Here is a 16,158-nt window from a genome sequence, read left to right as displayed (position 1 = left end):
AGGCCAAGACCCAGGGCAGTTGCCTCTGGGTCATTGTATAATATCAGGGGTCGATTTCACAAAGATTTCGGACTAGACCTAACTTAGGACTAGTCCTAGGAGATATACAAATTGCATGGATAGTCCCAAGTTAGGACGAGTAACTGGTCCTAACTCGAGATAAGACTAGTCCTAACTCTTTGTGAAATCCACCCCGGGTCTGTTGCAAAGTTTTGGATGTAGTGAGCTACATGCCTGTATGCTTCGTTTTTAATAGGGCAAGGGCACCAATGAACTTTCTCCTCGGTAAAGTGCACCCTTTGACGAGATTGTAAATTTCTAACTGCTACATAGCATTTCAAGGGCACCAAGGCAATGACCGTGGGCATGGAGGCAATTGTCTGTGTTGCCTCCGTGAAGTATCAGGCCTGGAACTATGAGATAACGTAAGTGGTTCATAATAATAATAATAATAATAACAAGTTCTTATATAGCGCATTTCACAATAAACTGTATCAATGCGCTTTACATTAGTCCCCTGGTCATTGGGCCAATAAACATCCCTTTAATCTTTCTCAGCTCCCATTAGGGAGTATACAGCCCCGAGCTGCCATGGCGCTCCGAAAGCTTTTCATTCACAATATCAACCTCTACCCTCGCAGGTACCCATTTATACCCCTGGGTGAAGAGAAGCAATTATAGTAAAGTATCTTGCTCAAGGACACAAGTGTCACGACCGGGATTCGAACCCACACTCGGGTGAATTAGCACCAGAACTTGAATTCGATGCTCTTAACCACTCGGCCATGACACTCTACATACCCATCATGTTCGTTGAGCAGCGTTGCTGTTGCTTTCTGCACAGCTTGGTTCAACTCTTGAGGTGAGGAGAGAAGATTCCTAATCGAGTCTGGGTCCAGTTCCAGCAGCATCCCTTTAAGATTAAGATCAAAACATAAGTAAAACACTAACTAATCGAATCAGAAACACGGGGGTTAAAGGCAGCGGACACTACTCAAAATAATTATTAGCATACAACCTTACTTGGTAACGAGTATGGGGAGTTGTTGATAGTATACAACATTTTGAGAAATGACTACCTCTGAAGTAACGTAGTTCTCGAGAACAAAGTATTTCCACTCCGAATTTGATTTCGAGACCTCAGAATTAGAATTTGAGGTCTCGAAATCAAGGATCTGAAAGCACACAACTTCGTGTGACAAGGTTGTTTTTTCTCTCATTATTATCTCGCAACTTCAATGACCAATTGAGCTCAAATTTTCACAGGTTTGTTATTTTTTTATGTTGAGATACAGCAAGTGAGACGACTGGTCTTTGACAATTACCAATAGTGGCCAATGTCTTTAAACCCTACTCTTCCAAGTGTTCTGTGTTCTTTATGTGCCCTACCGATCCTAAACATAATAATAATAATAACTAGTTCTTATATGGCGCATTTCACAATAACGTCTCAATGTAATCTGTGTCAGCTGCATGAGCCCCTAAAGGGAATACAGCCCTGAGCTGCCATATGGCGCTAGCGGCTTTTTCATTCACAATATCAACCTATACCCTCGCAGGTACCCATTTATACCCGTGGGTGAAGAGAAGCAGTTATAGTAAAGTATCTTGCTCAAGGACCATGAGTCACAACCAAGATTAGAACCTGTAATCGGAAGACTTTACATTGTAACAACTAGAACTTGAACTTTATACTTTAAACCGCTTGGCCATGACCCTCGACAAATAGCCTACAGGGTAATTCAACCGAATGGTAAAGAATTTTGCTCAATGACCCAAGTGCCACAACAGGAACTTGAGATCTTGAGTCTAACTGAGCGGCCACGACAAGACGTTAAAGTTTTAGGGGCCTCTTGAACATTTGAATTCATACTGACTAATCCTTACCTGTGACTTTGGCGCAGTGTTGAGCATCAAGTTCCTGTACCTTGAAGAAAAGTTTCTCTCCCAAGTTATCTTTCTCGTTCTCATCTAGAACAGGAAAGTAACCCTCTGGCGGGGAAGCAGAGCTTCTGCAAAAAGAGTTTGTAAAATTAATTAAACAATTTTAGGTTTGTAATAATAATAAGCAATCCCTCGATGTCGAGGAAGATGTTCTCCACATAAACAAAGTGGCGTGGTTAACAGGTCTGGGCGGCTAGTATCATATTAGTTTTTCAACCACTCGGTTAGTCATGCTGCCACGATTACAACAAAAATAGTGGCGACTACCTATTTGGTGAACCAATTGTGTAGCTCAAGACTATTCACAATAACATAATTTACTTACAGAACACAATCAGACATCGGTGACACAATCCTTCACTCCTTTCAGCTTGAATTTTACTATATTGCGCTTGCGGTAAACATGCGCTTGCGGTTGCCACAATGCATCATGAGAATAAAAATAAGTTGTGACTAGTGTCGTCGGGAATATTTGATAAGCGACTAGTTGCCCAGGCATAAAGTGGGTAAACAGTACAAAGCACTCACTCGTGAATGACCCTCTCAGCTCCCTTAACTCGCCTCCTCAGCAGAGCGTCTTCTTGTAACATCCGCGTCACCTCTTGGTGACCAGCTTCAAGCAGGATACCAGTGACATGTCCGGCGTTCTGTGGGCATAACTCCTCAACCTTGGCGTACAGATGCTCTCCCAGCAGATCTGTAGTATTTTGAACACTGTCCGAGTCTGTGGGAAGCATTTTGTTCTATGATGATGGAGAAGAAGGTCCGAGAAGAACATAAACCATGAAAATATTTCCGAAGTTATTTTAATTTTTGCAGATATCGGCCTAATGTCCGTTACTACTGACAACGTAATTTGTTTATCTCCCATGACCTTTTGACAATAGTACCCGCTGGTATTGTCAAAGACAAAAGGTCACAGGACGGAAACAAATTGCGTTGTCAGCAGTAACAGACATGCTCAGCTGCAATTGCGAATACAAGTAGGCTTATAATAATGTCAAAAATATTAAAGATTAATATTAATAAAGAATTGTACCTTCAGTTTGGGACTGCTGTGGGTCGGGAGGAGGTTACAACTTCCTCCATAAATTTAACAGAATTTATTTTTTATTTTCAATAGTCAGTTGGGGCTGGCATTGGATGGAGCACAGCTTTGAGCTTACTTTTCTTGGAAAAGTTTCCGTATGGCGCCACCACTTTTTCATTCGAAATAAAATAATAATAGTATCTAATTTACCTGATTGATATATCCCTTTTTGTAAAAATGAGTGAAAAAGTGGTGGCGCCATGCGGAAAGTGATCCCTTTTCTTCAAAAAGTAATATATAAAAAAATAAATATAATAATATTGGCAAGTATTTGTAGTTTTATTAAGGGGGTCAGGCCGGGACCAAAAACCTAATCCTTAAGGCTTCAGTCTGGTGTCGAACCGGGGTCCACCATGATCATGATGATTGATGGGCCCACCTGACTGCTCCCCTCCCTCCCGGAAGAAATTTCTTCCTCGATGCCCCCCCCCCCCCCCCACCCGCCGACTGGCACTTTCTTGCACTTGCAGTTCATCATGTTCATGGGAATCATGCCTAAGTTACCTACACATTAATCCCAATTTCCCCACATACTAACGCAAAACATCAAACTAAGGGTGACAAACTTTGAAATGCTATGTTTAAAAGTAATAACATGTGGACTTTTTACCTGAATTACAGCTGTCCCAGGGATATTGTTTTCCAGTTTTGATAGCCGAGATGTGAAATACCGCCCTCTCGTGGTTAGAGTGAAACATGTGGTTGTATGGTCCCCGCCAATATACCACGTCCTATCGCAAAGTGCACAGAGCCACGTTAAGTGGATACGGATTTCGTCATTCCGGACTCCAGACTGATCCTTTTCGTTGCGGACCGTGAAAAGGCGAGTACATGTGCGGACTAAATCCATTAAAATAATCATTATTTAATACCTTTTTGAAGAAATTTTCTATTTAATATAACAATTATAATCTAACAATAAATACCAAAGAATCTTCTTTATTACAGATTACTGTCTGAAGTATTTAAAAGTAGGTTATTTGTGAACATTTCTGACGAGACAAAGTTTGCACATCGGCAATTTTTTTTTTAACTCGTGTAAAATCGGTAAATCTTGCCCAGTTTTCGGACGTACGATAAACCATACTTTGGAAAGTTGTCCGTATCCTGCCACCTATTTTGTCATGCATGTCTTTATTTAAAGGAATACCACATTAGAGTAAATTAGATTTTAATGTCTCTAGTTTATTTAATAATTTGGCAGGATACGAAATTTTACCTACAAAAAATTATAAATCAAGTAAAATTTTACAGAATTGTAAAAAAAAAAAAAAAAAGGAAAGACGATTGATTGAGAGGGCTCTTTGCATAAACAATAAAAAGTACCGTCTAGATGTGTACATGTCTGGATAAAGTAAATTTACCCCATCCCCAACGTAATTGTGCATCAGATGATTGAAAATGTGAAAAACGGTTCACAGATTTTTACGCATTTTGCATAAGAACCCGAATAAAACAATCACCGAGCAATAATAACTCCATTTCCAAACGTGAAATAAGTTTGATTTTTTTTCTCATCAAATATGACATTTCAGACGGAAATACTTAGTCAAGCCAAGGGATTTTTTCTATTATCATCACTGCATTAGACCCCGCGTAAGTTTTGTGTAAATCTGCAATCTTCACAATTATTTTCTTGCCAATTCTGTAATGTTTCTTTAAATGATCTTCAAATATTGTTTATTTTAGAATTGAGCAACCATGAATAACGCGTCGCCCCATGTCCAGTGGAGTATTATCCGCAACAACTCTTGCTTCTTGAGGAAGGGACAGGGTCACACCTTCAGCTGTGTAAGTAATGTCCTAAACATGCAACGTCCTTAACATTCTGTACGTCCTGGAGAGAGCGCAATACAAATTCAATAAATTACCACTACAATTATAAAAATTAATGTTTTGGTACTTGACATTAGTCCTTCACAGTCAGGATGTAAATAATTGATTCCCTCCCCCCCCCACCCCTTCTGGAAAAAGGTGCACTAGTTGCAGTGTTTTTGTTTATCCGATTGATCAATCTGTACATTATTGATGTTTTGAATTCTTCGTTTGATCTGCAGGAGCCTAACAACCTGAAGTGCAAAAACACCTTCAAGTTCAATGGACTCATCCACGACAAGGTTTGTACTCAATAACAATATCTATGGCTGTAAATATAGCGCTCAAATCTGTCATTCATAACACTCAAGAATTATTACCCCCCGGATAGTGGGTCATTTATTTTATTCCTTGAATCATCTCATCTCCCTTGAGAGAATATGGCCTGTGCTGCAGAATATGTAGCACAATAAATGTAAATCAATCACAAGAACCATCTCTGCCCTCGCAGGTACCCATTTACCCCCTGGGTGAAGAAAAGCAATTGTAGTTGAGTGTCGTGCTCAAGTGTCATGGCCGGGATTCGTACCCACACACCAATTAATCAACCACCAGAACTTGAATCACTCGGCCATTACACACCATTTAAAAATGTAATAATAACTCTGAGGAAAATCAATAACAACAGTTAAGAAGAACAAAAATGATAAAAATTAGACTGTGAATTACATTTCTTGTTGTTTTTTTTTTTTCCTCTATAGACTGTTGGAATCGAGGCAACCAAGGATGGCAAGGGTGTCGTTCTCGTCACCAAGAAAATCAAAGGTGGTAAGTACAAGGAGTGTCTTTAACGACCTCGAAAATGTGAATTTCAGTCCCTTTTCAATCCCAAGAGTATAACTTGATGTATGCAGCAGTTTCAATCAAGTGAGTCGACTGCAGTGAGTTTGGCTCAAGGACAGTAGTGGCTAGGACAGAATTAGGTGGTTCTCATTGTGAACATACCTTGGTTACTCTGTGCTGCTTACTTTACATGCATGACAATTGCCGGCCCTGAATTTTATCTTTGAGAGAGCGAGGGCCATTTTCATTTTGCAAAGGGCACTGCCATTGGAAAATTGCAGAGGCGTTGGGAAACTTTTCGAGGGGAACCAATTTCATGAACAAAAAGTAGCTAAGCACAACAAAACGATGCTTAAAAACAGAATAAGGTTACCAGCAAAACTACCATACCACATGAACAATTTTTGACTGCTAAGTTCTGCAATTTATTGCTAAGCAGCTCCAGGGCAACGGAGGCCATGTCCCCCAAGAATTTCCACGCCTGGACTGGAAAACTTGGATCTATAGGACTCGAACCTAAGATTGTGAGACGAGGTTTCAACATGCTTGTTTACACGTTAGTCTTAACAACGTTTTGTTGCATTTTTCGTTTTAGCACGCAACAAGCCCATCAAGCAGTTCACCCGCGTAGAGTTGAAGAAGGACGCACGCCGTACCCTCACCTCAATCCGTCACATCCTCAAGAAGAACAAGTACCGCAGGGACATCAAGAATGTAAGTTAAATGCCAAGAAGACCTGTCGTGGCCGAGTTGTTTAGGAGAGCCGTACCCGTGCTCTGGTGTCTCTGATCAGTAGAGTGTGGGTTTTGGGTCCCAGTGGTGGTACTTGTGTCCTTGAGCAAGATAATTTACCATACATCCTTTTGACTGCACATTTTTCTAAAATAATAATAAAACATGCATTTATAAAGCGCTTAATACCAGGTTTCTTAAGCGCTGAAACAAGAAGTGTACGATAAAAAAATATGGCAATTTAAAGTGGATGAAATAGCAGAAACTGAACAGCTTTACAATGTGTAAAGTAGATATGGAAAATTTCAGGCTGTATCGGATTTGTGGATGTCTGCCTTGTGAAAAAAAACTGTTATTTTTTATCAGAAAAAGAAATCGTGCTCTTTTGTCTACTTCTTAAGTGCTTGGCATACTATTCCCATGAACTCCTTAATATATAAAACTCCAGGGGTTACCAAAAGTTTGAAATTCTATGATTTCAACAAGCCTTGCTTTAAATGAGATGCTAATTGTTTCAGACGTTTTTGTCCGCAAGGATTCTCACCCCTGATAAAGTTAACACAAACTATTGCTTATTTTGTTCCTTTCAGTCTGCACTGCGAAGAGCTAGCGCCATCCTCCGCAGCCAGAAGCCAGTGATTCCAATGAGGAAGAAGCGTGCCCCACGCAACAAGCGTCACTAGAGAGAGGGCGCCCCAACCAGATCTCCCATTCACTGGGTTCTGATCATAAATCCAAACCACATGGACACCGTGACAACACCAAACTACAAAATGTAAACCTTATTAAAAAACCCACTGGATTATGGAAGTTAATTTCATGAAGTTAAATATCTGAGGCACATAATAAAAACCATTGTATGTAAACAGAAACCTTTTTTTGAAAAGAGTCCTTTATTTATTTTGTTTGATTACCTCAAAATATGGATGGTGGGGGCAGAATTGTCAACAAATTTGTTTAAAGAATTATTTAAAGGATTTCTCTCATCGGAATGATTGATTCATGTGAATGATTAAATTAGAGCATGCATGTTTGCAGAAACGGGACCTGGAAGATTTAGGGGAAGGGGCGTGCACATTTTCCTGGGGGAGGGGATTCAAATTTGTAGTGGGGCATTTCCAAGAGCACCAAGACATGACCAGAGGCATTGAGGCAATTGGCTCCATGAATCAATAACGTGTTTCATTGGGTCGAGATTCAAATGGTTAACAGTGCACTTGAAAACTATAAATGAAACTTGTTTTGAATCTGTGCAGAGAGCATACACTTTGAAATGATCATAAATATGTCAAGAGTAAGGAAAATAAGTTCTGCACAAGGCTTTTTTTTTTGGGGGGGGGGACGGTGAGTGATGACCCAATACATCTGGGCCAAATTTTGTGGCTCTACTTTTACTGCTGAGCTGTAGCTGTGTAAGCAAAGATTGCCTATTAAAGTGGACCGTGCACAAGCAGAAATTCCAGGCTTACCTGTGAAATACACTTGATGTTAGCACAGAATTCACTGCTTCTGTAAGCGCAAATTCTTTGCTTAAAGAAAGCAAAGACATGAAATTTGGGCCATTACAATCTTCGCCATTTTGAAAGTTGATTTACCCAGGTATGACAGTGGCGCAGTGGGCCAGTATTACATACACACACTGTCAAAGACTGTCAAAAACTGTAAGTACAGAATTCACTGCTTCAGTAAGCGAAGATTCTTTGCTTACAGAAAGCAGAGCCACAAAATTTGGGTCTGAACTTTTTGCCATTTTGGGAGTTGCTTCCCAAGTCTAACACTGAAGCAATAGAACAGTATATACAATAGAGCGTGCACACTGTCAAAGACTTTGAAAAGACTGTCAAAGTGCTGCATTGAGACATGATTGTGCTGCATTGATCAGAAATAATTGGTAAACTTACACTTAAATCATCATCAACTAGGAGGTATAGGGTCTTTATATTCGGGCAACTTTTCAAGAACCTTTTGAGCTAGTTGTCTGTAAGCCACCGCCTGTGGTCTGCTAGGGTCGGAGACTGTAATGGGCCGCCCATTATCGGATGACTCTCTGATGCTGATGTGAAGAGGAATGTCCCCTATAATAATAATAATAAAAATAATAATAATAAAAAAATAAAAAAATTATATCGTGCAAAAACAATAGCAGAAAGATTCCGCTGCAAGGCACGGGAAAAGAACAACAATAAAAGTCTGGACCAGACAAATTTAAACAAAGCAAAGTATTACACAGTAAAATAATTATAGAATCTAGATAATACAGGAAAATGACAAAAAATTCAAATGTTGAACAGCCCAGTTTAAAAAGATGAGACCATTCTTAAAGGAACACGTTGCCTTGTATCGGTCGAGTTCGTCTTTGGAAAGCGTTTGTAACCGTTTGTTATAAAATGCATATGGTTGGAAAGATGTAAAAGTAGAATACAATGATCCACACAAACATGCCTCGAAAATGCGTGGTTTCCTTTTACCTCGTCGACTAACACGGTCCGCCATTTATGGGAGTCAAGTTTTTGAGTCCCATAAATGGCCGACCCTGTTAGTTCGCAAAGTAAAAAGGAAAACCACGCAATTTTGAGGCAAATTTGTGTGGATCATTGTATTCTACTTTTAAAACATCTTTCCAACCACATGCATTTTATAACAAACGGTTACAAACGCTTTTTATAGACCAACTCGTCCGATCCAAGGCAACGTGTTCCTTTAATCACATATCACCGTGAGAGGTCCCTATGCGCAGTCAGTATTTTCCTACATGTATGTGGAGCTACCTGTTTCAAGTTGAAGACCCATCACTTACAAAGCACCATGAATGGTTTATAAGGTGCTGTGGCGCAAAATGCTGCAAATATGCCTGTGTTTTATAAGATAGACCCTATCTTTCAAGAAGTTAATAAAAATATCCTGGCTTTGGTACTTATGGGATTGGTAAGGATAAAAGCCAACACTGTTTAATTTCCATCTGAACGCTTACTGGTTATGAGTTTATGTAAGAGCCTGTTTTTTTCTGTGAAATATTTCCCTCTGAAAGTCATATTCGAGAAGGCTGTCAGAAAGGCTAAAAAACAACCAGATTTCGGTTGTTGAAATTAAAGTTAAGGACAATGTGTTTACATGCTGAAAATTTGTCATGGTTTTTCACAACTTTTTCCTGATTTGTACGGCAGATTAAGCCCATGTTTTCACAGGTACAGTATGTTATTCCACGTATATGGTTGATCACAAAAACATGAGCACTGTCTGCGACTATTTTAGCACAAGTATTACAACACTACATTACAGTGATGGAACATAAAGACAAATATTTTTAATACACTTACCTAATATATCCAATCCCATGTCTTTGGCAGTCGCTGTGGCTCCATCATGACCAAATATATGACTCTGATGACCACAGTTCGGACAATGAAACACACTCATGTTCTGCACAATTCCAAGTACCTTATAACAACAACAAAATATCAATAAGATATAAATATTTTCAATTTGAAACTAGAATGCCAATATAAAGTTTCAGTTTGACTTTCCACAACTTAAATCTCATAACTGACCTCACTTTCAACAAGTAAAACAGTACAAGAAACGTTCATAGGTAACACTTCCAACTTGTTTCATTTTAAATGGTAGGCATATTTATAATGCGCCATGTCTGTCATAAATGAAACTTCTGGCGCCGAAATATAAAATCTGCTGTAGCTGGCAACCACAATACAACATCTTAGAAGGGATACAAGGAGAGGTGGGGCATATTGCTCCCAGCCAGACCATGCCAGAAAGACTGGTGATGCTGTGTGCACAAACGCGACGGGACCGCAAGGAGACAAGCGCGCCATTTTGTAAGATGTACGCGCGTTGAATACAAAGTTCAAGTTGGTGTGTGTTATGATAACGCTATGCAATGTTGCTTTGTCAACTTAGAAAATGGCCGCATACCGGGCCGCGTATCTAGGGTTGTGTGCCCTCTAGTTTTTATACTGTATATAACTCTATGGGTAAACCTCTTCTCTTTACGATAAATGCACAGGGTTCTTTTACGTGCATTACACAACACACAGGAACTTTGCGTCCCGACCAAAGGATGAAGCAAAATGCTATAATAGATCAAAAATACAGATTACGAGTAGTTTACCCTAAATTGCACCCTCTTGTGACCCAGCATATTAAGTCAGACATGATATTCTTCGTACCATAATCCAATTTCTAAATGTTGACGAGTTAACTCACCGGTACGTCAACTTTTTGAAACATCTCGGCTCCCTTTCTGGCATCCAGTAAAGCAATATCTTGTGGGGTTGATACAATTACCGCTCCTGAAGAAAAATTATCAAAGATTAATTCCTCTTTCTTGTACATTAATTTTACAAAATTTGTAGCTTAAAGGGTTTGGGTACTTTTGTAAAAAAAACACAAACGTTCACAGATTAACATTCAAATTACAAGGTTTAAATATAATGATGGTAGAAAGCTTCCCTTAAAATATAACTTCCTGAAGTACTGTTGCATGAGGCACTTAAGCATGTACAACGAATTTACGCCACTCTCCTGAAAACATTGCTCTGTGATTTACACCTCTTTTTCTCAGAAACTTGACAACTGATGAGGCTGGAACTTCAACAGGTCAATTATATTCTGACATATTCATTCACAGTGAGAGTGAGTAAGGATTCATGTCATGGGCAAAAACTTGATCAACAAAATTTATCAAAGCCCCTTAATTCAGCACGCCCTAAAATATATTTTTTCCCCCCTACCTGATATTGGTATGAGCTGTGACATTGAAAGTTGGGCATCTCCTGTCCCAGGGGGCATGTCCACTATGAGGTAATCAAGGGGACCCCAAGCAACCTGGAGGGGAAAAGAAGTATAGAAAGTCAGCATTCTCCTTTAGCAGTGGTCCACTGGCAATATTTTTTTATTTTTTTAAATATTTTTTGTATGCAGGTCGCCAGACACACAAGGCCTGAAGGCCACTTCAAGGTGTAGGCTACAATTATTTTATCCAAGAGGCCGTTGCCACCTACTCCTAGGGCTGGAAGAGGATTACCCCTTTTACAGTCCATATGGATGTAGGCTTGGGTATCGTCAGTCTGAAGCAGCCTGGCCAGTAGAGCAGAAAGCACTACCTCCCCAATTTTACGTAGCAAGTGTCACGACCGGGATTTGAACCCACACTCTGCTGATCAAACACCAGAGCTTGAATCCGGTGCTCTTAACCGCTCGGCCATGAAACGCCACAAGATGCTAGTTAAAACACCTGAGATTTTTTACTAGGGGTGTCGGAACATAGGGGTGTTTGGGTTGTCGGAATATAGGGGGTGTCGGAACATAGGGGTGTCGGAATATAGGGGTGTTGGAACATAGGATGTCGGAATATAGAGCAGTCACCCATTGAAAGTAGTTTTATGATTCTCCCCGCTGTGTGAGTTAGACAAAATCTGACGATGTACCAGTTTCTAGCTCCCCTTCCCCCTTTATTGACCCATAGTGGCTAGCCCCTTCCCCTCCAACCATCCATTGTGACTAGCCCCCCCCCCCCTGACCTGACTCCCGTCTCTCTCCACCCATAGACCTTTTCGCAAGTACCCATTTTGCAACTGCTAACTGTTAGGAATTAACCATGATCTCAAGCTAGACCAGCATGCACCTCATTTCATGCCTAATGCGTGGGTATTCTCCCCTTGCCCCCTCTATTGACCCATGGTTCCTTACCTGTCGAACAAGTCTCTGTATAGCAGACATGACCATCAAACCCCTCCATACGATGGGTGCCTTCTCATCAACAAGAAATCCCATGGACATGCTGCATCATTATAAAACAATTAAATCAATCAAGAGAAGTCCAAATCAACTGGAAGCCAACACGTATTGTTATACCTCGGTAACAAACTGTGAAGTTTGATTGGTCGAGAACAAATCATGTGACACGCAACAAAAACGCATGTTACATGGTTCGATGGGCCGGGTAACATGAAAAGTGATGTACACCGGTGTACATCACCTTGATCGTTCCCAGCGTTGGTAGATTTCCAGCGTTGTGTACGAAACAACCGCGGGGTTTGAGGGAATTGTTTCTCGTTCGTCTGCTTATTAAACAATGAATAGTCCGTCGTAATAATGTTTGAAGATGACAACAGAACTTCGAGAAGAGGAATAACAAATATACAAAGGTATAACAAAACAATTGTTGCACGCTGTGACTGGGTTCCATGGGTTTTGTACACCCTCAGGGGGAAATGGCACCCTCGGCGAAGCCGAGGGTGCCATTTGCCCCCTCAGGTGTTTAAAACGCCATGGACCCCAGTCACAGCGTGCAACAATTGTATTGTGGTAATGCGGTTTAACGACCTGCCAGTATGCTGCAATTAATTTTTTCAAACCTGTCACCACAAAGCCCTTTTTGAAATGAGAGCTCGGTGGGCTTTGCTTGGCTTGCCAACTAATGCACTTATTGTTGACTGAATTTTGAAGTATTAATAACTACTTCGCTCATACACTGGACATTTGAACGTTTTATGTAATGCACTATGATCAAATATCGCACACAACTTACCATGAAATTCCAAAATTCTGTAATGGCTTTATCAAGTTGTCTGCAATGAGGAGAAAAATCACAGATTATCAAAAACAGTAGCACTAAACCATTTGAAAGTTAACACAAAAATATTGCCATTATAGGGCTAGACAGCTCAATTTGTAGATTGCGCACGTTAAAATGGAGGTCGGTGGTTCAAGTCCCACTCTAGTCAAATTTTCTTTGTTCAACTCAAAGTTTGTTTAAAATTTACCCACAGTTTCCCTTGAAACAATATAAAGAAATATTATGGATGGTTTTTTTTTTTTTAAGGCACTGGCCACCTGTGGTAATTGTCTCAAAGACCAGTATTCTCACTTGGTGTATCTCAACATTATATGCACAAAATAACAAACCTGTGAATATTTTGACTCAAAGTGGTCATCGAAAATGCAAGGGAACAGTGAAAGAAAAAATATCCTTATTAAACAAATTTGTGTGCTTCCAGATGCCTAAAAAAAAGCTTCAGGCTTGAAGTCTTTGAATACTTGAGTGAGAAATTATCTCTTTCTCAAAAACTATGTTACTTCAGAGGAAGCCGTTTCTCTCAACATTTTTTTACCATCAACTGCTCTTTGTAGCTCGTTACCAAGTAAGTTATTATGCTGACAATTAGTTTGAGTAAATACTAATAGTGTCTAGTGCCTTCATAACAAAGTGATAATCAGAGAGAGAGTTTGGATTTACTTTTTGTAAGTTCTGGCTGCTGTCCACTGAGGTTCATCATCCGAGGTATGGAAGGCCCATATACATCTGCATCTAACAGACCAACTGATGACGACTGTAATAAAAAAATAAAAAAATAAAAAAATAAATTACTTGAATACTATAACACAAAAGTGTCTTAAAGCCATTGGACCCTTTCGGTACAGGAAAAAAAAAAAATTCACAGATTTACAAATAATTTACAGGGTTTACAGAAGGTAATGGTGAAAGACTTCTCTTGAAATATTAGTCCATGAAATGCTTTACTTTTTGAGAAAACGGTAAAACAATTTAAATTCTCGTTAACGAGAATTACGGATTTGTTATAAACACATGTCATGACACGGCGAAACGCGCGAAAACAGGAGTGGGTTTTCCCGTTATTTTCTCCCGACTCCGATGTCCGATTGAGCCTAAATTTCCACAGGATTGTTATTTTATATATAAGTTGTGATACACGAAGTGTGGGACTTGGACAATACTGTTTACCGAAAAAGTCCAATGGCTTTAAAAAGAGAGGTACCTTTGGTAATTACTCCAAAGTTTAATTACCATAAAAGATTACTTGGAAAAAAGCACTGCAGCTATTGATTTTAAAACATTTTAGACCAGATTGTAAGCAAATGGTGGATACTGGATATGGAGTGCCTCAGTGAGGTATTGGTTATTACTCATTGTTAGCATACAAACTTACTTGTAGTGAGCAATGGAGAGCTGTTGATAGAATAAAACATTATGAGAAACGGATCCCCGACTCTGAAGTAATGTAGTTTTTGAGAAAGAAGTAATTTCTCACGCAAATATTTTAATTGATTTCGGGACCTCAGCTGAGGTCTCGAAATCAAGCATCTGGGTGTTTTTTCTTCCATTATTCTCTCGCAACTTCTATGACCAAAAAAAAACCCCTGTAAACACTTCCCTTTTTAATATTTTTATAATGTATATTCTTGTTGAATATCTTTTAATTTCAATTCAGCCCTTGAGCTGCGATGTTTTAATTTTAAAAAATAAACCAATAATAATAATAACAAGGGGTGAAGTTGGTGTGTGCTTTGGTGCCATATGGATCAGTCTGACAGCATTTGTAAGTCATCCATGCAATACAGGCATTTAATATACTGTAATTGTTCATTCTTTTTGGTGGAAATGCAAGAAACTTTATCACTCACCCTCTTAACAGCTCCAATTCCAAGGGCAAGATTGACGGCTGTGGTAGATTTACCGACCCCTCCCTTGCCAGAAGCAACCAGGATAACCTGCTTGACTCCTGCAATCGGCCACTTCTTAGGAAGTGCTTTCGCAGCAGCTTGGCTAGAGGTAGAGTTTCCTCCATCCTTGCCTGCTTGCTGCTTGAAAAAAGTTATATAAAGCAAAAAAATGAAGGAGTTTCTTTTGAGCAGTCGTTTGCAAGATTTGAATAATTTATGCTTTTTGCATGTGTATTCAGTAAAATTAAATAAATCTTCTAACTAAAGTTCTAAACTCAAAGCTAGCTGCCAAGTCAAGCAATAATTTTATAATTCTTTTACAAAGAAAAGAAAGCTACCGCGCCTTTTAATTTACCAATCGGACATGCTTGAGACGGAGGGGGATGACCTGGTGATTCAAAACATAATACATGATAAGTCATAATGACATATAGAAATGCAGGATTTATTATTATAGTAGGCCCCTTATTAATAATAAATAATATTATTTACAGGAAATTCGTGTAAACATGTCAAGTCGAGATGTCTGAATAACCGTCGAGTTGTCCCAACGGTCGAGTTGTCCCAACGGTCGAATTGTCCGACGGACGAGTTGTCCGACATCCAAATGCCGAATCGTTATATCAAAAGATCAGCAGGCAGCAGAAAAAAAACATGCCAGAAAAAAAAAGCAGAATGATTGATTGATTGAAAATGATGGTCGTCTGCTTGCTAGTTTTTCATTAAAAGATTTTATCACAGTCACACGGCCAAACTTAAGCACTGCGTAAATTGTATAACTTAATTCAAAGGTACTCACCAAGACAAGATGCTGGCTAAAACATCTCTTTACTCGAAATAGAAGCCGAATTTGAAGCAAACATTGCGAACTGCACACAGAAAGTTGTTTCCCCATGGGCGCGGCCATCTTGTTTTTCTTCTCTCTACATTGTCGTATGAGGGCGCTTGTCAAGTCACCCAATCTACATATCTGAAGAATCGCCCACAATAATACTTATCGCCCCGCCCCTCGCCATCCGTTATTTAAAAATAAGTGTTATTTATTGTTAATTTTGAAACCAGTTACTTGATTATTCAAGTGCCTCATTACTGTCATCATCATCTGATTTTGGAAAATGTCTGCACACTTCTCTCGCTTGAAACTTTGCTTAAAATATTATCAAAACTTATTCCTTGCTGGCCATTTCCAAATTGTTCATCCCAGTCTTTACCCTCCTAGCCATGGCGGTCTTACACTTTCGTCTTTTGTGTAC

The 16,158-nt window shown here is 39.5% G+C and overlaps 3 protein-coding genes across 8 annotated transcripts in view; 1 reads left to right on the top strand and 2 right to left on the bottom strand.

The window, feature by feature from the left end:
- The window catches only part of LOC139947972 (uncharacterized), a 36,993-nt gene extending 33,270 nt beyond the window's left edge, over positions 1–3,723 (bottom strand). For both annotated transcript variants that reach the window (XM_071945882.1, XM_071945881.1), the window contains exons 1-4: positions 3,645–3,723; positions 2,473–2,687; positions 1,888–2,012; positions 802–913 (exon numbers count right to left, since the gene is read on the bottom strand). In XM_071945882.1, coding sequence (XP_071801983.1) covers positions 802–913; positions 1,888–2,012; positions 2,473–2,681 — 446 coding nt within the window. In that variant the 5' untranslated portion in view covers positions 2,682–2,687; positions 3,645–3,723. The remainder of the gene's footprint in view (positions 1–801; positions 914–1,887; positions 2,013–2,472; positions 2,688–3,644) is intronic.
- Positions 3,724–3,831: 108 nt separating this feature from the next.
- Positions 3,832–7,296, top strand: LOC139947973 (large ribosomal subunit protein eL28-like). 2 transcript variants are annotated; one of them, XM_071945883.1, is made up of 6 exons: positions 3,832–3,857; positions 4,724–4,825; positions 5,092–5,151; positions 5,611–5,677; positions 6,288–6,406; positions 7,015–7,296. In XM_071945883.1, exons 2-6 carry the CDS (start codon positions 4,736–4,738, stop codon positions 7,105–7,107), a joined length of 429 nt encoding a protein of 142 aa, XP_071801984.1. In that variant the 5' UTR covers positions 3,832–3,857; positions 4,724–4,735; the 3' UTR covers positions 7,108–7,296. The 2 variants fall into 2 exon arrangements, with proteins under 2 accessions (XP_071801984.1, XP_071801985.1); XM_071945884.1 differs by having other exon boundaries at positions 3,845–3,867.
- LOC139947971 (iron-sulfur cluster transfer protein NUBPL-like) lies at positions 6,415–15,817 on the bottom strand. Of its 4 annotated transcripts, none has more exons than XM_071945879.1 (10): positions 15,705–15,817; positions 14,867–15,043; positions 13,680–13,773; positions 12,972–13,011; positions 12,131–12,221; positions 11,173–11,266; positions 10,646–10,731; positions 9,742–9,862; positions 8,326–8,499; positions 6,415–6,571 (listed from the first exon to the last, which is right to left on the bottom strand). In XM_071945879.1, exons 1-9 carry the CDS (start codon positions 15,810–15,812, stop codon positions 8,339–8,341), a joined length of 972 nt encoding a protein of 323 aa, XP_071801980.1. In that variant the 5' UTR covers positions 15,813–15,817; the 3' UTR covers positions 6,415–6,571; positions 8,326–8,338. The 4 variants fall into 4 exon arrangements, with proteins under 4 accessions (XP_071801980.1, XP_071801979.1, XP_071801978.1 ...); XM_071945878.1 differs by having other exon boundaries at positions 6,415–6,525; XM_071945877.1 differs by lacking the exon at positions 6,415–6,571 and having other exon boundaries at positions 7,436–8,499.
- Between the last annotated feature and the right edge of the window lie 341 nt (positions 15,818–16,158).

The sequence above is a fragment of the Asterias amurensis genome, chromosome 15, assembly GCF_032118995.1.
Source record: "Asterias amurensis chromosome 15, ASM3211899v1".
NCBI classification, from domain to species: Eukaryota; Metazoa; Echinodermata; class Asteroidea; order Forcipulatida; family Asteriidae; genus Asterias; species Asterias amurensis.
This window is presented reverse-complemented; position numbering and strand designations above follow the sequence as displayed.